At 36.5% G+C, this 23,321-nt stretch overlaps 2 protein-coding genes across 2 annotated transcripts; both read left to right on the top strand.

Annotated features, from left to right (window-relative positions):
- The first annotated feature begins 3,058 nt into the window (after positions 1–3,058).
- LOC133877499 (MLO-like protein 6) lies at positions 3,059–9,179 on the top strand. The gene is made up of 15 exons (XM_062315828.1): positions 3,059–3,371; positions 3,470–3,527; positions 3,652–3,899; positions 4,581–4,697; positions 4,806–4,866; positions 5,487–5,575; positions 6,298–6,372; positions 6,714–6,808; positions 7,020–7,069; positions 7,196–7,236; positions 7,346–7,519; positions 7,825–7,860; positions 8,358–8,425; positions 8,530–8,590; positions 8,702–9,179. Exons 1-15 carry the CDS (start codon positions 3,249–3,251, stop codon positions 9,167–9,169), a joined length of 1,764 nt encoding a protein of 587 aa, XP_062171812.1. The 5' UTR covers positions 3,059–3,248; the 3' UTR covers positions 9,170–9,179.
- A 12,939-nt stretch (positions 9,180–22,118) lies between these two features.
- Positions 22,119–22,805, top strand: LOC133877762 (protein transport protein Sec61 subunit beta). Its single transcript, XM_062316165.1, has one exon. It carries the CDS (start codon positions 22,256–22,258, stop codon positions 22,577–22,579), a length of 324 nt encoding a protein of 107 aa, XP_062172149.1. The 5' UTR covers positions 22,119–22,255; the 3' UTR covers positions 22,580–22,805.
- Positions 22,806–23,321: the final 516 nt, after the last annotated feature.

Genomic DNA, 23,321 nt, shown 5'->3' with positions numbered 1-23,321 from the left:
AACGTCAGGGCCAACGCCTGGTTCCTCCTCCGGAGGTACAAGCCTTTGAATTGACTGGCCTACCATATGCATATATACCTTCATTTTTTCTCCTTGCGTTTATGCCTGAAAGAGATCTAATAAAACCAGCTTCTTTTATCCGATTAAGATCTTTACTAGTTTGGACTCTACACTACAAAAAAAATTAGGTATTTAAAGTCTTCCCATTCATTATATAAAAGATTAAAAACAACCCCATTAATATTCCTTTTTCGGTTTTCAAGTTATAAATATGTTTTTTTTTTTTTTTTTTGGTAGGAGAGGCTAAATGAACTCTATTATTTCTGTATTTTGACTTTCGTTACAAGTATAACTATTTTGGTAGAACAATTGTAATTGACCAATTATTGTAATTGATGTCTGTGTATATGGAGATGTCCTAAGTATGGTTTGTGCATGGTTATAATTTTTGGAGATATATATATGAGGATGTGTTTGGTGTTATTATTTTTTATATATATATATATTTTGTAAATTTATTATTGAATATGTGATTTTACAGATTTAATGGTGAATTATATTTATATTTTGCTTGCACCGAGATAAATAAAAAATGTGTAAAAAAATAAAAATAAACCTTATATATATATATATATATATATATATATATATATATATATATATATATATATATATATATATATAGAAAAGCCAAAATTAAGTGAGTAAAAAGAGAAATGATCCCTACACTCATTTCTCACAATAGTCCCACAACAAGCTGACGTGGCTGGTAATATTTTGTTACTTTTTTGTCTTGTTTTCTTTTCTTTTTGTAAAAAAATAATAACATACTACCAGCCACGTCAGCTTGTTGTGAAGCTGTTATGAGAAATGAGTGTAGGGATCATTTTTCAAAGGAGTGGTTAATTTCAAGAGAATTGTTCGATCTGGACAGTACTAATTTGGAGTAATTGCAGCGGGGAACGGGGAGCGGCTTTATAAGTCGGCTGGGTTAGGTGTACGTTAGGTTTTAACTTTTACGTCAAAACGGGGGGAAGGAATAATAAAGAAGAATGCTACATATCATCCCCTTGTCCTCCTTTTGTCCTCCCAAAATTGATTTGGCTCTTAAAATCATCATTGGATCAAAATCCAACAATGATCTATCATAAATTCAATGGTAATTTTAAGAGCCACATCAATTTTGGGAGGACAAAAGGAGGACAAAGGGATGATATGTAGCATTCCTCAATAATAAATGCTAAAAAGCATCGTTTAGAGTTATGAACCGAAGAGGCATGCTTTTAATGACAGATTGATTTGTGTCAAATTTCCTTTTATTTTATCTGTTTAAGTGCAAGTCTTTTTGTGCAACTGAAGTGCAAGTCTTTTTGTTCTGTCTATTTTTAATGTGAATGAGCATCTGGATTGAGATTTCATAAAATTTCTTACTTGAATTTTAAGCAATTTGGGCAGAAAATAATAAAAAAAAAATCTTGAGTTTTGAGGTGTTCGGATAGGTAAGCCTTGCACTTGAGTTGTTCCAATTAAGAGTATGCAACCAGTTGTGATTGCGGTTATTTTCTCTTAACCGCAACCGGTAGTTATGCGGTTATTAATTAATAATCGTTTTTCATAAAAAAAAAAAACCAACACACTTTTGACCAACACCTAGATCCTAATATTTTTTTCTTCTTTTTTTTTTTCCTAAAAAAAAAATAGGGATATTTTCGACACTTCGTTAGGATTTAATGGCAAATTCTAACGGAGTATCCTTAAGTGAGACGTTTGGAAACTTAGATACTTCAATTTGAGACGTTTGCTAGTTCAATACCCTTATCTCAAAACGACGTGTAATTTGATACTCTTTTATGAAGTTATCCCAAAAAAATTTTAGGTAAAAAAAAAAAAAAAAAAAAGCTTACTGGCCTCTAGCAACAATTAGAGACATGTTACATGCACATCTCTTGTACATTTTTTGTACATCACTTTTCTAAATCAACTATTAGATCTGTAGGACTCACATGTAAATCCTTAATTGGAGAAATGATTTTTGCACATCTTCGGTATATCTTTTGTACATCACTTTTTAAAATCAAATATTTGATTCGTAGAACTCACAAGGATTCACATGTGGATTCTAAGAAAGGAAAATGAATCTTGTATAACCCACTTACGCAACTCCTACACAACCCAAGATACATTGGTGGGACCTATGCATTGCGTAGGAATTGTGTAAGTAGGATGTGCAATAAACACATCCAAAAAAAAAAGTGATGTATAAAAGATGTACAAGAGATATGCATGTAACATGTCTCAGATTTTTATGGATTCTACAAAATCAAGATTAATTTTGAAAAGTGACGTAAAAATAAAAAAAAAATATGCAAAAATCATTTCTCATTTGCAATTATACAATTATGCTGTTAGTGAGTATTACATGTTGAAACAAAATTTTTTAGAGAAGCTCAATCGTCAATTATTAACCATACTTCATTGGGTTGCCAATCAGTAAAAGAGGAAAAAAATAAAAAAAAAAATGTTTTTATTTTTTATAAAAATATTCATGTAAAAAAGATGTTTTTATCACATTTGATATGTAATGAATTAATGAAAAAAAAAATATATTTTTTAAAATAACAATTAAAATTTTTGTTTTTTTTTTACAAAAATAACCATGGACCCTTGGGCCATGGTCGACCGACCAATCAGAGGGTCAACAAAAGAGACTTGTTAATTAAAAAACCAAAGGAAAAAATCATCCAAGAAAATAAAAAATAAAACGTGCAAAAGGTGTTGACTTGGTGACTGATCAACGGTGAGGATTAACTGTTGATCCAAATACCAGATCCTTTAAGAGTACTCCACCTGTTTTACGAATTAGTCAGAGAAGACCGTATTTGAATTTTTTTTAATAAAGACAAGACTCGACCCTCTCTCTCTCTCTCTCTCTCCAGAGAGATTTCTTTCGGTCTTCTCTATCCCTCTCGTTACGCGTCAAAAAGTCAAATGAATCCACTTGCCCCTTCTCTTCTTCTGTCCTCCAGTTCCTATAAAATACTCCACTATTATATATACCCAAGCTGGATTCCCTCGTTTGTACTTACTATTCAAATTAAATCAAACTATTTATATATATATATATATATATTAGAGTTCCATGGATGCTCTGTTTTCTTAGTTTTCTGGCTTCTACGTTTTCCTGTTGAGTTCTTTCTAGCTACAAAATTTTGGTATAGTTCCTAAGCCGGCGAGGGGAGTTCAGGATCATGGCAGGGGCAGGTGGAGGGAGATCTTTGGAACAAACACCGACATGGGCTGTCGCCGTCGTCTGTTTTGTTTTGGTTGTAATATCCATATTCATCGAGCACATCATCCATCTTATAGGAAAGGTAATAAACATATATATATATCTCGAAGTCGGGCAATATTTAATCTGGGTTTTGGGGGTTTTTCGTGATTCTGAATTGAAATATTGAAATCGTTGCAGTGGTTGAAGAAGAAACACAAAAGAGCTTTATATGAGGCACTAGAAAAGATCAAATCAGGTACGTACGTTCATCAAACTGTTTAAAGCCATATATATATATATAAGACTATTAGAGTTAAAGATGATATTAATTAATTATTAACTTTTTTTTTTTTTTTTTCTGGGTTTTTTGTTTAATGCAGAGCTTATGCTATTGGGATTTATCTCGTTGCTTCTGACGGTAGGACAAGGGCCAATATCAAATATATGCGTATCGGAGAGAGTTGGAGCGTCGTGGCATCCATGCAGCAAGGAAAAAGAAATCGAACTGGAGGAGGACGATTCTGAAAGCAATCGCCGGAAGCTACTGATGGTGTCGGACTCTGGGGCAACTTTCCGCCGCTTTTTGGCGTCGGCTTCGTCGAATTCTACAGATCAATGTGTAGCCAAGGTGAGTCTTGGCCACTTGTATATATTCCATCGTTTATCTCTTCTTTTATTATTATTAAAATTTACAAAAAAAAAAAAAAAACGTAGTAGTAGCCAATACATGTATATTTTATATATTAGAAAAATAAAACAAAATAAGTATGAGACGAAATGCTTTATTTTTCATGGAACTGTACGTCTTGAATGGGGGAACACATGACAACTTGTGGAATTATGTTTTCACACTTTTACAGCTCGTAAATACCGACCTTTTTTTTACTTTAATATCTGGGAGAACTTTCTATATATGATATTAAACATTATTTTTCCTTTGTTCTCTCTCTCTCTCTCTCTCTCTCTCTCTTTATATATATATATATATATATTAAACTTTATATGTAAATCGACATTTTATTAGAAGAATCTCTCTGGGTGCTTATGAGCTAATCTAGCTAGACGATTGTCATTGAAATTGATAATATGACAAAAAAAAAATTAGTTATTAAATCAGCAATTATAAAAATAAAAACTTAAGGGTTAATTTTCACTACTATGTGATCAGTCCAATTATATAACAATTTACTGAATATTATTAGTCAAAGAAAAAACATTTTATAGGATAATTGCAAAACTTGATTAATTAGATCTGAATTGGCCGGGGTGGTGTTTGATGATATATATATATATGTATGGTAATTTGCAGGGTCAAGTCCCATTGGTATCAAATGAAGGTATTCATCAACTACACATTTTTATCTTCGTGTTGGCTATTTTTCACGTCCTTTACTGCGTCATCACCCTCGCTTTGGGCAGAGCCAAGGTATGTATTATATATATTTTCATTTTCATCCAAATTAATTACTTACATAATTACTCTCTCTCTCTCCCCCACCCCAACTCATATATAATAAGGGCTGTTTGGTTCCAGATGAGACGTTGGAAGCATTGGGAAACCGAGACAAGAACAGCTGAGTACCAGTTCTCCCACGGTTAGCCTAAATTACTATTTTCTCTCTTTTCTTTTTTTTCTTTTTTTTCTTTTCTTTATGGAAACATTTACTTATAATCTTTGATCTTTTATCACTATTGTAATTAAGTACTCAAACTTTATAAAGTGTCAATTTAGGGAATCTATCTTTCAATTATTTTCAATTTTAATCCTCGTACGTTATAATTTTCTGTTAAATCCTATCAAAATTTCTCAAATACCCTTGTATTTTTTTTATTTTTTTAAAAAAAAAATTATAAATTTTTTCAAAAATTCAAGCATGGGTATTTTTACAAATTCTGTTAAATTCTTTCCAACACTTAAATCCTTGCAATTTTTTCTTTAAAAAAAAAATTATGGGTATTTGGAAACTTTTGACAGCATTTAAAAGAAAGTTCTAAAGTAAGGTTGAAATTGAAAAAAAAAATTAAAAAGAAAAAGAAATGAAAAATAGATACTCTAAATTGACATTTTTTAAAGTTTGACTACTTAATTATATTATAAAAGTGACGAAAAATCAAAGATTATAAGTGAAGGTGTTTTTTTTTGTTAATATGTAAACATATTTTTCAAAGTATACTCCAACAGCCATTTAATCATATGATGTTTCATGTGTGACAGATCCAGAACGATTCAGGTTTGCTAGGGACACTTCTTTTGGGAGAAGGCACTTAAGCTTCTGGGCCAAAACGCCTGCCCTCATGTGGATAGTAAGGAATTCTTTCCTCTTTCTCTTCTCACTTAATTAGGAGCTCAATCATTGTTGTTTAATTTCTTGCCTCTGCTAAGCAACACTAGCTTAATTAATTGGTTAAAAAGACGTCTGGATTTCAGCATTTTGTGTCTGGATTGTTATCAATTTAGGTAACAAATACGAGAGAGTACGTTCTTATAAAAGAGTCCTACATTGCCAGGATTTTCTTGACTTGTGAATTACTTTATCAGCCCTGGCATCTTCCCTCTTAAGGGGTCTTCTGAGGGTAAGTTAGACCCATTAATCTTTGATATATAGTTCTTAAATAGTACCTAGCTACTTGTTCAACCATGTGTGAGTCAAATTAAACGACCCAAAACTTACTCGAGCAGGTGAGGAATTACTAGCAATCCGATCCCGATAAATTATATATATTTAAGGTTAAATATTTGATAATCAATCCCAATCAGAGCTATTTCAGGTTTCAATTGAGAGAATCATGAAGAATATATATATATATATATATATACCTATTAAAAAATAATAAAATGGGATACAAATTGAGGCAAAACGAGATAACGGTCTTAAGACGGCTGTTAAAAGAAAACGACAAAATAGGCGGCCGTCCAAACATGTGCATGTGCATTTGACTGCTGTGAAGGCGTGAACAATTTCCTTAAATAAATTGTATATATGTTTCTGTTTTCACACTAATTTTAATATTTTTTTCTTTTGCAGGTTTGTTTCTTCAGGCAGTTCGTTAGATCGGTTCCTAAAGTTGATTACTTGACTTTGCGACATGGATTTATCATGGTACGTAACCTTAATTTCTTCTAATTAACCTCCAAAATTCACAAGAAATTAATATTGTACGTAGGAGATCGATTAATTATTTCGGATTGCAAACCATGCATGCAATTCAGGCTACCCTATATATATATATATATCGGCTAGCTTCTAAAGATGATTTATTGATCTTGACACGTTATATATATATATATATATATTTGGAAATATATAATATCTATATCCTACCAACTACCGTAAAAGAATACTCGATCGATCGGATCGGGAGAGCAATATTAGAGGTTTAAATCATTTCATTTTAAGATTCTTCTTATTATATATCTAAGCAATAACTGATCATCGATCAGGCACATTTGGCACCTCAAAGTCATCAAAGATTTAACTTCCAAAAATATATAAAGAGATCATTGGAGGAGGATTTCAAAGTCGTTGTGGGGATCAGGTTGGTGCTTAATTTCAGACTCGTTCTCTTCTTTTTTTTCTTTCTTTTATATATATATAAAAGTATTTCAGACTCTTTTATTAAAGTCAAACAATTATATATATATATATATATATATATATATATATATATATATATATATATATATATATATATATATATATATATCTATCGATCACTTTCGTAACCATCTTTTGTTTTGAATTTTCAGCCCACCGATCTGGTTCTTCGCGGTGGTATTCTTACTCTTTAACACTCACGGTGGGTAAACACCATTTTGTAATTTAAACTTAGTTACCTTTAATTACTACAGTAAATATATATATATATATATATATGCATTAGGATGAAGAATGTGAAACTAAGTTCTGTTGTTTGTTTTTGCAGGCTGGAAATCTTATCTATGGCTACCATTTATCCCATTGATTGTAAGCAAATATATATATATATATATATATATATATATCGATATCACATGTCTGATATAATATATAATAATTAGCATGCAGCAGATCTAACGGCTAAATATGCGTTCAGATCATCCTATTGGTGGGGACGAAACTACAGGTGATCGTAACAAAAATGGCATTGAGAATCCAAGAGAGAGGAGAGGTTGTGCAGGGGTTGATACAAGTGCAGCCGGATGACGACCTCTTCTGGTTCAACCGTCCTCGCCTCATTCTCTACCTCATTAACTTTGTTCTCTTTCAGGTACTTCATTAATTTTCCCTTAATTCTCTAACTTTATTAACTTTATTACGTACACGAGTAAATGATATTTAGCAAACTTTTATACGACGTAATATATGGATGACATGACAGTGAAAATTAGTATTTAGATCTCCTCTTGAAAAAAAAAATAAAATCAAAAGTTGACTTTTAATGCCACGTCATCTTAATTATATGACAATCGTGTAGCAGTTTACTAAATAATATTACTCTTATTACTATTACTTAATCCATCATCGTAGTATGCTAATTATTCTTCTTTCTCATCTTTGTCTTTGCTGTTTCAGAATGCCTTTCAGCTTGCTTTCTTTGCATGGGCTTGGGTAAGCTACGTACTATATATATATATATATATATTCAATTTCCATGTCCATATATATATATATATGTTTTACACTTCAATAGTATTAAATTATAATTTATTTCGAAAGCAGAGTTTTTTTTTTTTTGAAAGTGAATAGGAAATTGTGAATTTAATCATTTAATTATATTTAACTAAAATTAAAAGTGAATTGTAGAGTCAGAATTCGAACTCATAATAACTAGTTCTGATATTATGTTAAATGATCAGTTAAGCTGATAGAAATGAGTGAATTTAATCATTTAATTCATATTCTAACAAATAATAGGTATGAACAATGGAAGAAAAAAGTGCTTAAAATGAAGCCAGTCTTTTTGTATTACACAAAAACTAAACTTAAAAAAAAAAAAAAAAAAAAAAAAAAAAGAAGAAAGAGAGAGAAGTATGAATTGTGGTGTGTTGTTTTTATTGTATGTTATAGGATTTTGTATAATTATGAATACTGTGATGGTTTTTCAGTATGAATTCGGGTTGAAATCTTGTTTCCACGAGCATACTGAGGATATCGTCATTAGAATCTCAATGGGGTACGTCTGATCATGATCACTTTTTATATTTATGAATCTGAAATTAAATCAATTCAAATTTTGTAATTAATACACTTAAAAATGTTGGCTCTTAATTTTATCAGGGTCCTCATACAAATTCTGTGCAGCTACGTGACTCTCCCACTCTATGCCCTTGTAACACAGGTAACAAAGTTATATATATATTTTTGTTCATAAAAATCAAAATATGCATAGAAAAACAGTTCAACATCACAATGCTTGATTTTCTTCTTTTATTAATGATCATATGAGTAGATGGGTTCAAGCATGAAACCGACCATATTCAACGAAAGAGTGGCAGCGGCTCTACGCAATTGGCACCACACGGCTAGGAAGCACATAAAACAGAACAAGGGTGGCTCGGTGACGGCAACCCCCATGTCTAGTAGACCTGCCACCCCATCCCACCACTTGTCACCAGTTCATCTCCTCCGCCACTATCGGAGCGAAGCCGCAGACAGCATTCATACATCACCGAGAAAAACCAATTTTGATGTTGAGCATTGGGAAACCGAATCACCCTCCCCCTCACACCACAACCCGGTCGGCGAGGGTTCGTCCTCTTATCACAACCGCCAAATGGACCAAAGTTATATAGAGTATGATGTAAAAGAGCTGACCTCAAGTCAAGTGGCTCCACTTCCACAGCCTGACCGCACGGACCACCAAATCGATATCGGGCCTCCAAAAGACTTTTCATTTGATAAAAGAACAAGTTCGTGATAATTTTTTTTTTTTTTTTTTTTTTTTTTTTTTTTTTTAAAAAAAAATGTTCTTTATTTGCTCCTTATTCTTGTATAGTGCTTGAGATGCTTTAATTGAAAATTTTAGTGGAAAAATATACATTTATAATGATGATATGTTCACATTGCTCTATAATTTTTAGAAGGAGAGCCTTCCAAAAGCCAGGAGTAATATTACTAGCAATTAATGGTACTTGAAAGATATGCCTTTTCTTATTAGATTTTTATTTATTTATTCCAATAAGATTAGAGTCTAATATTTACTCCCAACATCATATATAGCCTACCATGAATGTAATTGGTGTAACTAACCCAAAAGATCCAAGAATAAAAATGAATACTAATTGTTTAGAATTTATAAGGGAGATGTATGTATTTAGTTTAAAGATTTTACAACTTCAAAAAATGAAAAAAAGTAGAGCTTGATGTCCCAATTTTCAAGTTTATTATTGTAGAGGCTCGATCCTAGCAATGAGGAATAGTGTTGACGTTTTAGAGCACTAGCCACATATTCTCTAAATCTTATTCTCTATCTTAAAAAAAAAAAAAAAAAAAATAATCTTTGAATCAGATTCTCTAAATGAGGAATAGTGTTGACGTTTTAAGAACTCAGCATCAATGCATGGCACTCTTTTCTCACTTTATCATTGAGAAGGAAAATCACCATCCACCATGTTCGCACTCCACCGATGAATCAAATACCATTTATTTGGGGGATAAATAACACAAAGAGTCTTCCAATGAGGCCTTCAAATAAAATTCTAGAACACCACTCAACCTAAAAAATGAATTGCATTTGGATGCATTTGTTTTGGTTAATTAATTAAAAAAAGGAGTCTTCTAAGGATGATCAGGGCTGGAGTTCATAGGTAATCCAAGGCCCTTAACAATGAGGAGATTCAAGGAATTTCATGGGCCCTACAAAAACAAATGTTGAAGTGGCCCAAATGAAGTGAAAATTTTGCAGCATGTTGCAATTCCTTCTGAATTTGCGTCTTGTTGCTAATCTATGAATAAAAAGTCATGGGCCGTAGACGATCGGTCCTCAATTGAATAAGGCTTTTAATTAATAATTATGTACTAAATGTATATATATTTTTTTAAAAAAAAAATTAAAGCTAAAAAAACCATTTTAAGGCTTTGGTATAGTAAAAAGTTAATAAAATACTCTTTAATCAAGGATCCACTTAATAATTATACAGTATTATTTTTATAACAAATTTTAATACTTTAATATGGTCAAAATTTAATAAATACTTTCTAATTAAGACTCTTAATCATGGGCTTGCAACGTACGCTTGAAGGGCACCCACCAATGGCTGAGCTCCACCAAATACCCTAAAATTGGTAAAGCCTGCACAAATGGCGTTAGCGCGCAGCCAGCTGAGCAGAAGATGGTGGTGTCGTGTTAAAATTCTGGTAAAAGGTTGTTGCAGGGAGAGGAGGTCGCAGTTTCTCAGTGTATCTGCAGCTAAACGACAACCTCTGCCTCCACAATCCCCAGATTTGCACTCATGCCCATCTCCTTTCTACCTCTGCCCCCTGTTTTCCCCTCCATACCATTCTTCAATTCCTTATACATATTCTATATATTTTTGCTTTGGCAAATCCACAGAATAAGCATCAGAAAGCTAGCGAGAGATGGAGATAGTGGGTGGGCTGTTTGGAAAACTGGGTCGCCAGTCCTATGCAGTGTTGTGTTTGGGAGTGCTACTTGTGTCTGTAACCATAGCTCACTGCGTCTGCGTCTGTGCTGCTGCTGAGCCAACCCACCCTCGGGAGCCCGCAACGCCGCGTCTTCGTGCTTTCCATGGTGGTCCTCTCCCTCCCAGCCAAAGCTACTGAGCAGACCACCTGTCTCAACAAGAACAAGCTCGGTGGGTTTGAAGAAAAGGGTTCAGAAAGCTTTTGTGATCTGAGGCGAAGCTCATGATCGATCGATCTTCTTTGTGGATTGTACATTTTTCATTTTTTTTTCTTTTTTCTTTTTTTGGGTGAGAGATTAACTCTGTAGGTGTTTGGTTAATTAATTTCTTGGTTCAACTTGTTCACTCTTTAACTTTCAAATAAGATTGGCTTTGTCAATAAATCTTTGAGGTTGTTCAATGTAAACCTGTTCATACGTCGAATCTGCCACTCAAAATGTTCTGCCGAGGATAAAATGATGCGAATGGTGGAAGGTTTGACGACGGAGCTAAAGATCTTAGTGTAATTGACTCCACTTTGTTGATAAAATTCATTGGCGAGCTTTAAATCTCTCTATATATATGTAGAACAATCAGCTTTTGACTGTAGTGATCAGAAGCCATAAACATAAAAGAGAAACTATGTTCTTAATATACAAAATCAACTCACACGTTGGTAGAGAAAAATGATAATATTAATGATGGCAACATTGAACTGTTTATTATAGTACAATTGCTCTTAATTTATAATGAAAACCTAAAACTACAAAATGATAACATATTTTAGGAATGGAAATAAAACAAAAGAAACAAATTATGAAAATACTTGGTACGAAATATGGAAAGATCCTAAAACTATTAAAGAGTAAAATCTTATAAGAAATGAAATTAATAAATAATGAAGGGAAAATATAATAAGTAAGATAATTCTTGACAACTAAGGGTCCATTTGGATTTGTGATTTCAAAAAGTGCAATTTAAAATAACGATTTTAAAATGTGGGATTTGAAAAAGTGATTTTTAAAAACGCAGTTAAATGTTTGGCAAAATCGCAAATTAACTTTTAAAATTTCGCATTTTCAAAAAAGCATCATCTTACTTGCGATTTAAAAAAACAGATTTTCTGCGTTTTCAAAATGCAATTTTTAAAAACGCAATTCCCAAACGATTTATGTTCTGTGTCTACGAAATCGCAATCCCAAACGCACCCTAAGTCAATCTAAATATGAGTCTTCTAAAAGGGAAATCATAAAATTTAGAAAATTTATTATTGCAGAATATCTTCCAAATCACAATCTGTTAATAGTCTCTTCTTTCCTTCTTGAACAACATCTAGTAGTTGACAATTTCCTTTCTTGCTTACATCTTCTTGATCGATTTGGTATATTAATATGATATCTGTTATAGATGTAAAATAATCAATCTCGTCGCTACATCATAAACCAATTAATTAATTATCGGTGGTACTAAAAGTCCAGTCAGTAATTTCCTACTCTTCATCGACCCTATCCACTTGGTGCCGATGATACAAAATGTCCCGCTTAAAGTAGTTTACTAGTCGGAACCTAATGTTTGGTTCCGACAATAAAGCCTTTTCGTCCCGAATTGCTAATAATCCTTTCGGTAAACCTCTTTGTTCAACAATAAGATTGTCCTGAACAAGCCCATTTGTTAACAATCCCGATGTCAAAATGAGACCACTCGGTAATAAGAGCATCTCGGGAACAAGATGAAATTCTTGTCCTACATTAGCTTTCCTTTTAATCTTGTAAACCCACTTATTTCGAATGATGTTGTGTTCGAGTGGTCTAGGATAGAGGATCCAAGTACCATTGGATATTAATGTATCAAATTTGAGATCCATTGCTTCTCTTCATCTCAGGTCAGTGGTTGCTTTGCCGCTGCAAATACCCCCACTACAAGAAACACTAATTAGACGTGGGAAAAAAATGCTTTTGCGAAATATCTTCTGTTAATCCAGGTCAGCAACCCTCTGCAACTCAAAGACTTGCAAACATTCAAACAATCACGGATAATGATGGAAGAGATATCAAGGGATAGCAGTCCAACCACTTTAACATCTTCTGTTAATCCAGGTCAGCAACCTTCTACAACTCAAAGACCTGCAGACATTTAAACAACCGCAGATAATAATTGAAGAGATATCAAGGGATAGTAGTCCAACCACTTCAACATCTTCAACCACAAGATAGAATTATAATAAAACAAAAAGGTATTTCTACAATCACACTGAGGACAGAGTCCTTTGTTCTATTTATAGAAGAATGGATACATCTTACATGAATAAAACAAAGTTTAACAAGTACAAGAAGGAAGAAAATACAAGATGAACACGTGAAGCAAGAAGGCATGGTTAGATACATAAAGAAATAAAATGAAAGACATGTCTTAAGTCAGGAAGAGTGTGGTGTATCTTCTGCAGCTTCTGCATCTTCCAGTTCTGAAATAGGCGGCTATAGGTTCACATGAGCAGTAGCTTGAGAACATGGTTCAGCAACTTCTGCATCTTCCAGTTCTGAAATAGGTGGCTGCAGGTTCACGTGAGCAGTAGCTTGAGAACATGGTTCAGCAGGAGGTGATGTAATACCCCCCCTCAATCGCAGCTGTTGCAGGCAAACGTTGAGATTGGCTCGAAGATGAGTAAAGCGAATGGAGGCTAAGGGCTTAGTGAGGATGTTAGGCAATTGATCTTTGCCGGAGAGGAACTTGACAATGAGGGATTTCTGAGCAACTCGGTCTCGCACAAAATGGTAGTCAATTTCAATGTGTTTGGTGCGGGCATGAAAAATAGGATTAGAGGTTAAATAAGTAACACCAATATTGTTGCAGTGAAGAATGGGAGCAGCAGAGAGGAAGATGCCGAGTTCTTTTATAAGAGATTGAATCCAAAGCAACTCGGCAGTGGTATTTGCTAAAGCTTTGTACTCAGACTCAGTGCTAGAGCGAGAAACCGTGGGCTGTGTTTTGACAGTCCAAGAAAGGAGGTTGCAACCAAGAAAGATGCAGTAGCCAAAGGTGGACTTCCGGTCATCAGGGCAGCTAGCCCAATCTGTGTCAGAGAAGGCAAATAATTGAGAGGAGGGTGTTGGTTTAATGAGGAGACCATAGGAGAGAGTATTCTTGAGATAGCGAAAGATCCTTTTGATGGCATTCCAGTGAGAATCACGAGGGGCATGACAGAATTGAGAGACTTCGTTAACAGCAAAGGCAATGTCCGGGTGAGTTAGTGAGAGATAGTGGAGAGCACCAACGGTGCTTCTGTAGAGTGTATTATCAGACATGAGAGTGCCATCAAATTGGCTAAGGGGAGAGGAGGTTGACATTGGAAAGGAAACCGGTTTAGCAAACTACATAGAGGTTCTTTTGAGTAGGTCGGCTATATAACGTTGTTGGCAGAGGTGAAGTCCTGTAGGTGACCTGTGGACTTCGACACCTAGGAAGAAGTTTAAGGAACCAAGATCTTTGATGGGAAAGTCAAGAGAGAGTGAGTGAAGAAGAGAGTCAATGAGAGAGTTTGAGGAGCCAGTTAGGATGATATCATCGATATAGACGAGGGCATGAAGGTGAGTACCTTCAGAGACAAAAACAAATAATGAAGGGTCAACTTTGGAAGCAATGAAACCGAGCTCAAGTAGGCGAGTGCTAAGGCGAGAAAACCATGCACGGGGGGCTTGTTTAAGCCTATACAACGCTTTCTTTAAGAGGCACACTGAGTTGGGAAATTGAGGATGCACAAAACTAGGTGGTTGGGTCATGTAAACTTTCTCACTAAGAAAACCATGGAGAAAAGCGTTGCTGATGTCAACTTGTTTTATTGGCCATCCGGAAGAGACAACAAGGGAGAGAACGGTCTGGATGGTAACAGGTTTGATAATAGGGCTGTAAGTTTCCTAGTAATCAATTCCTTCTTGTTGATGGAAGCCTTTGGCAACAAGGCGGGCTTTATAACGATCAACACTGTCATCCGCCTTTCGTTTGATGCGATAAACCCATTTAGAGCTAACGATGTTCATGGAGGGTGTGGGAGGAACAAGGGTCCAAGTACCATTCTTCAAAAGAGCATGGAACTCTTCAGCCATAGCATCTCGCCATACAACATGTTAGACACCAGAGGTGTAGCATGTGGGCTCAGTTTCAGGATTGGAGGTGGTGACAATAAAGGCTTGAGGTAAGGGGTATTTGGGAGTGCCATCGGGTAGGAGGGTGGGTTTATGGATGTTGTTTTGGGACCGAGTAGTCATGAGGTGGGATTGAAGATGAGGTGTAGTAGAGGCAGACATGGAGGTGGAGTGGGAGAGGGTTTGAGAGCGAGTGATCATATGGTGTGAGCGGAGAGAGGGGAGAAGTGGGGTAGATTGAGAAGTGGGAGGAAGAGTAACAAGAGTAGGAGGAGGTTCACGTGTAGAGTGAGAATTGGACGTGGGAGGAACAGCATGGGACAAAGTGTGGTGAGGAGCTCTAGGAGAGGATGTAGCAGTATTGTAAGAAGTTAGTGGGAGGGCAGTGTGTTGAGGAGCTCTAGGAGAGGATGTGGCAGTATTGGGAGTAGGAGAAGTGGTGACAGTAGGTTGAGTAGCTCGAGAAGGAAAGGTGGCAGCAGATTGAGGGGTGTGACTAAGAGGCAGAGGGATGGGAAAAAAAGAGGACATAACACGTGTTGGAGAGGAGGAAGAACGTGGAGCATGAGTGGAGAGACACGGGTTATAGGAATTTTGAGGAAGAGAAATGGAAGGAAGTGGTAAGAGGCCGGGTAAAGAAGAGGGAGATGGTTCGATATGTGATGGAGATTTTTGGAAGGGAAAAACTTGTTCATTGAAGACAACATGTCGAGCAATGTAAACCCAATTGGTAAGAGGATCAAGACACTTATAACCATGATGAGACAAGCTATAACCGATAAAAACACAAGGTTTGGAACGGAAGGCAAATTTGTGGGAGTTGTAGGGACGAAGATATGGCCAACACTCACAACCAAAAACTTTAAGGAATTTATAGTCGGGAGATTTATGAAAGAGTAATTCGTAGGGAGAGGAGTTGTGGTTAACACTTGAAGGAAGACGATTTATTAGGAAGCAGGCGGTTTCAAAGGCTGAGTCCCAATGGACAAATGGAACATGAGAGTGAGTAAGGAGGGCAAGGCCAGTATCCACAATTTGACGGTGTTTACGCTCAACACTGCCATTTTGATGGTGGGTGTGTTTTGCGATGAGAGATGCCATGAGTGGAGAGGAATTTTTGTAAGGCAAGGAATTCTCCCCCTCCATCAGTTTGAATGGATTTAATGGATCGATCAAAGAAGTTTTCAACCATGGATTTAAATTTAGTGAAAGTAGCAAGAACATCAGATTTTTGAGTAAGAGGGAAAAGCCAAAAATACTTGCTAAAATCATCCACAATGCAAAGGAAATAACGTTTATTATTGAAAGACAAAAAAGGGGCAGGACCCCATACATCAAGAAACAAAAGTTCCAAAGGGACACTGGAAGCAGATTGAGTGGCACCAAAATGGAGTTTGTGCAGTTTTCCTTGCTGACAGGCAGGACAAAGCTGAACAGACGACTTGTGAGGCAACACAGGAAGGTGACGCTTGGACAAAATGCGGCGGACCAACGGAGGGGCTGGATGTCTAAGATGATTGTGCCATTGATGTATGGAGACTCTTTCACCAAGGAGAGCAACAGAAGAAGATTTAGCAGAAGAAAATGAGGGCCAGGGGTAGAGGCCGCCTTTACTGGGACTTTGAAAATGTAGCTTGCCCGTGTGAAGATCCTTAACATGAAAATAATGAGGGTGAAACTCAATAAAGACTTGATTGTCATGAGTAAATTGATGAACATAAATTAAGTTTTTTTTTTAATGTGAGGAACTTACAAGAGATTAGGAAGAGAAAAAAATCTGTGAGGTGTGGGAAGATGAGCAAAACCAGTATGTAAGATTGGCAAACCTTGTCCATTTTCCAACGCGAATTTGATCAGTGCCATGATATTCATCAACCTTGAGGTTGAGATTGGAGAGGTCATTGGTGAGATGGTTGGTGGAACCCGTGTCAGGATACCAATTAAATTAAGGTGAAGAAGATTGAGTTGTGAGGAAGGATGCTGGAGAAACAGTGTTAGAGTGATAGGAGTGATCAAACCGATTGAAGCATTTGGATGCAGCATGACCAACTCGATTGCAGATTTGACAAATGGGGCGATTGGGGATAGGTGAGTACGGGAAGGGTGAATATGAGGTTCGACCATGTCCCCTGCCTCCACCACGAGCAGGATGAGGAGGGAGAGGGCGCTGGAAACGTTTGACAGTGGAAGGGTTGCCCTGGGCAACATTGACAGTGGAAATGGAGAAGTCAGGAGTAGAATGAAGGTGTTCAAGGCGCTTTTCATGGGTGAATAAGTAGCCATATAATGTGTCAAGAGAAATAGGATCAATTCTGGTGGTGATAGTGGTGACAAGAGATTCATATTCGGGACCTAAACCGGCAAGAATATAAGAAATGAGTTCAGAGTCTTTAAGGGGTTCTTCAATGACAGCTAAGGAGTGGGAGAGACTTTGAACTTTCTGGAAGTACTCGGAGATAGACATGGAACCCTTTTTTAAGGTGGCAAGTTGGAAACGAGATTGCATGACATGAGCCTTGGATTGAGAAGCAAACATTTTTTCCAAGGCTAACCAAACAGCACGAGAGGTATTGAGACCATAGACGTGGACTAATATATTTTCTGAGAGAGACGAAATGAGTGCTGTGAGGACAAGTTTGTCCTGCTGGTACCACATAGAATAGACAGGATTGAAGACAGTAGCAGCAGATGTAGAGGTACTGCTGGGTGATGCAATGAACTTGGGTGGTGGGGTGAGATCACCTGAGACATAACCATAGAGATTCTGGCTTTCAAGAAAAGGAATGATTATGGTGTACCAGATTGGATAGTTGTCGTGAGTGAGTTTGTGGAGGGAGATGTTGCTGAGGTTTGGGAGAGAGGGAGGAGCAGAAGAGAGTGGAGGGGGTTGGGTATTGGAGGTAGTGGAAGGAGGAGTAACAATAGACATAGTCAAGAGAAGGATCAGAAAGGAAGGAAGATGTTGGTCTGAGAGGCTCTGATACCATATAATAAAACAAAAAGGTATTTCTGCAATCACATTGAGGACAGAGTCCTCTGTTCTATTTATAGAAGAATGGATACATCTTACATGAATAAAACAAAATTTAACAAGTACAAGAAGGCAGAAAATACAAGATGAACACATGAAGCAAGAAGGCATGGTTAGATACAGAAAGAAATAAAATGAAAGACATGTCTTAAGCCAGGAAGAGTGTGGTGTATCTTCTGCATCTTTTAGTTTTGAAATAGGTGGTTGCAGGTTCATGTGAGTAGTAGCTTAAGAACATGGTTCAGCAACTTCTGCATCTTCTAGTTCTGAAATAGGTGGCTGTAGGTTCACGTGAGCAGTAGCTTGAGAACATGGTTCAGCAGGAGGTGATGTAATAAGAATAACAATGTGATTAGTTTGAAATTCAAACCTTCCTTGTATAGTGTGATAGAATAGATTTCATATATGCAAATATATAACAAACCTTTTATATAAAGTAGTGATGACCTATGTTAAAGTCAGGTAGATTACAACCAATAAGTGTTGATTATCTTTTCGTATATGGTATCAAAGCCTCACTAAGGGCCATGGGGTGGCCCCCAAAATTGGTGCCACCCCCTTTGCGAAAATGGGCTTGCCCAAAGGGGTGGCTCCTACAATTTTCTTTTTCTTTTTCTTTTCTCTTTTTTTTTTTGGTTAAAAAAAAACCTTAATTTTTTTTTTTTAAAAAAATAAAACGTGGCAGCCACATCAACGCTGATGTGGCTACTTACGTGGTATCTGGGGACAGATATCGCAATTTTAAGTGTCGATGACGTGGAAATCCGTTAGTTTTGGACGGAAAAATAGATCGATGACGTGAAAATCCGTTAATTTTGGACGAAAAAATAGACGGAGGTACCATTTCCGTCTTTTCCAATAGTCCTGGTACTATCTGTAATAATAAATGAAGCACATGAGACAAAAAATAAAAATTTGAAATTACAGGAGGCACAAAGGTACTTAACCATTTTTTTTTAAAAAAAAAAATAATTATTTGTATTGACCGACCCACGATTGGGTCTCTTTTTTGGAGACCCATGGGCATACTGCCAATCGTGGGCCAAGAAGACCCACAACGTCCTAGCCACCATCTTTTTCTTTTTTGGTACTTTTGTTTCTTAAACCTAACATAGGGGTATTTTTTATCATTTTGGGCATATGATCCATATTGGATATAACAAAGAATTCTAACGCAAGGGCTATGTGAAAAAGGGCTAATAGTTTAAGGATCAATTACAACATTTTAAAATTTGGAAGACGTTTCATTATATAGTTTCTCTTAAGAAAATCAATTCAAAGTAATGTAACTCAAAAGCAAAATGTTATATACTACTCTTTTAACTTACTTTGTGATATAATACGACTAATCAGCCTTTAGATTAATATTATTATTATTTTTTTTTAAAAAAAATTAACCATTAATTAACCGTGTCACATTAAAAATATAAAATAAAAATAAAAATAAAATAAAAATATAGTATATAACCTATTAACATTACCCGCAAACTTCCTTGAAGACCTCAAGCTAATAAAAGTTGGAATAGCAGCTTTACACGAAATTTTAGAACATTTTTTTTTACCGTATAACCCGTTGATCTTTCCCGCTGCTAATTGTTTTCAGCGTGATCATTTACAGCAGCTTCCTTATGAGGGTCCTGTTCACTAAATTTTAAGAAAAATTTCAAGAAAATCATAAAAAGCTGCTCACAGCAACTTCCCTATATTTTTTTATTCTCTGATAATGCTATAGTACTTCCCAATGCATAGGGAAATACTGTAGTATTTTCAATGTATTATTATAATCTTAAAAAAACACTTACATTCTCTCTCCTCTCACTCCTTTCTTCTTCTTTATTCTTTTTTTTTTCTTCTTTCTCCTGTCACTGTGCTGCCATGGCAGTTGGACTCTCCGCCGTCGCAACCCCCAAACCCTTCCGTCTCTTCCAGCATTCCCTCCTCCAAAAACCCTCACGCCTCTTCATCTCCTTGGCTCTCCGCCGTAGAAAAATCTACAAAACCAGAAGAAAAACATGCTTCACTATCTGTGTGATCATGGAGGACCAAAACCGAAATTCCCCGTTGGATAATCTCAAAGCGGAAGACCTTGGTGGTATGAATTCTCAGATCCCATCCATATGTGCGGCAGAGAGATTTGCCAGGAAGAGATTGGAGAGGTTTTTGTCATGACCATTTATTTTAGATTTTCTTGGCAAATGGAGGTTCTCTCTCTCTCTCTCTCTCTTTATGTGATGCTACAACGTTGACAAATGGCGGATTTGCTGCTCATCTTCTCTCATCGACCCATTTGGCTTTGGATCGAAGGCTTTCATAGCAACTCAATGGAAAATACATCTTGCGGGAGACGGAGACAACGAAGAGACAGAAAAAAAAGAAATAAAAAAAAAATTAAAAATAATATTTTGATATTATAGAAAAAGATATAGAAAATTTACTGTAAAGTGTTTTTATTTAAGTAAGCCAAATATCATCCCCGGTATTCGGTAACGAAGGCTCCTTTGGGGAGGAAACCTTCATTTGCATGGAGGAGTATATCCTCAGCCCAACCGGTGATTAAAAATGGGCTTGTATGGCGGGTGGGAAATGGTAGAGATATTAATATTTGGGGGAAAAATGGCTTCCAATTCCAACAACTTTTGCAGTTAAAACTCCAAGGAGATTTATGGTGGAATAAGCTCGGGTTGTTGAACTCATTGATCCAATTACCAAGAGTTGGAATTTGACACTCAACCGAGCAGTTTTTCAGGAGGATGAAGCTAAGATTATTTCCACCATTCCCTTAAGTCCTCTTCAGCCAAAGGATCAATTAATTTGGAGAGGTACTAAAAATGGTAAGTTCACAGTTAGGAGTGTGTACTATTTGGCAGTTGAGAAACAAGGACAAAGTAGAGGGGAAAGTTCAGGAACCAGCTCTATGGAAAAATTTTGGAAGACGATTTGGTCTTTAGCTGTTCAGAACTCTGTTAAAATATTCATCTGGAAAGCTTGTAATAATATTCTCCCAACTAAGGACAACTTGTTCAAGAGAAGAGTGGTGGACCATACAACATGCCCAATCTGTGAAAGGGATGAGGAAACAGTTCTCCATGCTCTGTGGGCCTGTCCAGGGGCTCAAGATGCTTGGGGTTGTGGACCGGCAAAATTACAAAAATTATCTACTAATCAACTCAGTTTTCTGAACTTAGTTGAGGAGTTAATGGACAGATGTGATAGTGAGGAGATAGAATTGGGGGCTGTGCTAACTCGTAAAATCTGGTTGCGGAGGAATTCTGTAGTTTATGGGGGTTTTTTTGCTCATCCTGTTCAATTATTCAAGGAAGCAAAGGTGAGTGTGGAGGAGTTTCACAGGTTTAATGACAAAGAAAATGGGGGTATTGTACTGCAAGAACCTATTTGGAAGCCACTACCTAGTGGTTTTTTAAAAGTAAACTGGGATGCGGCTGTGAAGGCACAAGAGAGACAAGTTGGAGTGGGCATTATTGTTCGAGATTGTGAGGGATATGTTTTGGCTACCCGCAGTACCACTTTCTTTCTTCCAATTGATCCCACAATGGCTGAAGCATAGACAGCTCTCAAGCAATCCTTTTTTGTAAGGAGTTGGGTTTTTTTGATATTTGTTTTGAAGGAGACTCCCTGCAGGTTGTTAAAGAATGTTTGACAAATTTGGCCAACATGAGCAGATATGACCATATTTTGGACGGTATAAAATCAGGTTTGCAGTCTTTTAGGTCGGCGAACATAGTTCATGTCAAATGTGAGGCCAATTCTGCAGCTCACGGATTAGCCCGAGCGGCTGTCACCCATATTGTAGACTCAATCTGGATGGAAGAAATTCCTCCCTAGATCTATGATATTGTAATTAGGAAACTTATTGTCCCTATGTTTTGATCCTAGTTATTGCTGATAGTTTTATAATATGAAGGAATTTGTTTAAAAAAAAAAAAAAAAAAAGGTAAGCAAAAATAATAATTTTGTTCTCAATATTTAAAGACACTAATTAAGAAGCTGCTGGGAATGTGTGAGTGCGTAACCACCTCCCTCATTAAAGCCTATTAAATAACCCACCTACTTCCAATTTATTTCACCCTTATCCTCGATCTTCTCACTCATTTTTCAACCATCTCTCACTCCCTCTCTCTCTCTCTCTCACACGCTCGCACACACGCAAACGCATCTTCTTCTCGTTCTGCTCGGAGTGCAACATTGCAACAATGGTGAGAGGCTCATCTCAGTCCCAGTCCTCGTCCTCGGCCACCTCCAGACCCGGCGTTATGGCTCCTCCGCGCGGCTCCGCGGCTGCGACGGCTGGTATGCGCCGCCGTAGAATCGGCGGCACGTCCGGCTCCACCGGCTCTGGCGCGATCAGCGGCGGCTCCGGTGCCGGTGGAAACATGCTGAGGTTTTACACAGACGACGCCCCGGGATTGAAGATCACACCGACTGTCGTGCTTGTCATGAGCGTCTGCTTCATCGGCTTCGTCACCGCGCTCCACGTCTTCGGCAAGCTCTATCGCCGATCCGGCGATGGAGCTTAGCTCTGTGTTCGGATTTCGAGCTTTGATTGTTGTGCCGGAGGCGTAGTGATGAGTGATCTTGCGTTCCTGACTCGGTAACTGAATGCTACGTTTCTTCTTTTACTCTGTACATTTTCGCAGGCTTGTTGATCATAAATCACAGGGTTTCCATTTTATTGATTTCGGATTCTTCGGATTTTACTTTGAAGGAAACGAGTGAGTTTTGATCTTGCTTGGTTTTCAATCATCTGCTCTTATTTGCTCAAAATTTCTTGGATTAAATCCTTTTAGCATTTGATATGTGCGCCTTTTTTTTTTTGGTGTTCTCTGATGATTTATTCTCTTGGATGAGTTTGCTAATTTCGCTTTTGAATTTTTTATTTAACATTTTGACCTATTTTTAGATCATACAGAGAATTTGTAAGAAATTGGGAAAATTGATATTATTGCACAAGCTTTAGTTATAAACGCTTTTGGTTTTTCTCAGTGTCTTGGTGCTTGTGTCTTGAAGAGAGGTTATGCACAATCTTTGTAAGGATTGTGTTTAGTGCTTCAGGTTTTGGCTCAAAGGTAGCTATTGACCTGATCAAGAAATGGTTCTTGATGATTTCCTTAATAGGACATTTCACCATATTCCTAGAGAGCTAATAATAGGACATTTCAGATTTTGGTAGAGATTTCAGAGTACTAACACCATCAAGTGATGCGAACCCACTAATAACAAAATATAGGAAATGATAAATCAACTACTTCGAAAGAGCCG

The sequence above is a fragment of the Alnus glutinosa genome, chromosome 9, assembly GCF_958979055.1.
Source record: "Alnus glutinosa chromosome 9, dhAlnGlut1.1, whole genome shotgun sequence".
NCBI classification, from domain to species: domain Eukaryota; kingdom Viridiplantae; phylum Streptophyta; class Magnoliopsida; order Fagales; family Betulaceae; genus Alnus; species Alnus glutinosa.
The sequence above is the reverse complement of the archived record's forward strand: the minus strand, read 5'-3'. Positions and strand labels throughout refer to the sequence as shown.

Bases quoted from the DNA above. Each gene is read 5' to 3' on its own strand.
- LOC133877499 (XM_062315828.1), top strand. From the start codon at position 3,249: ATGGCAGGGGCAGGTGGAGGGAGATCTTTGGAACAAACACCGACATGG. The intron at 7,237-7,345 runs GTAAGCAAATAT...ATATGCGTTCAG, and splicing joins TACCATTTATCCCATTGATT to ATCATCCTATTGGTGGGGAC. The intron at 8,426-8,529 runs GTACGTCTGATC...TAATTTTATCAG, and splicing joins GTCATTAGAATCTCAATGGG to GGTCCTCATACAAATTCTGT.
- LOC133877762 (XM_062316165.1), top strand. From the start codon at position 22,256: ATGGTGAGAGGCTCATCTCAGTCCCAGTCCTCGTCCTCGGCCACCTCC.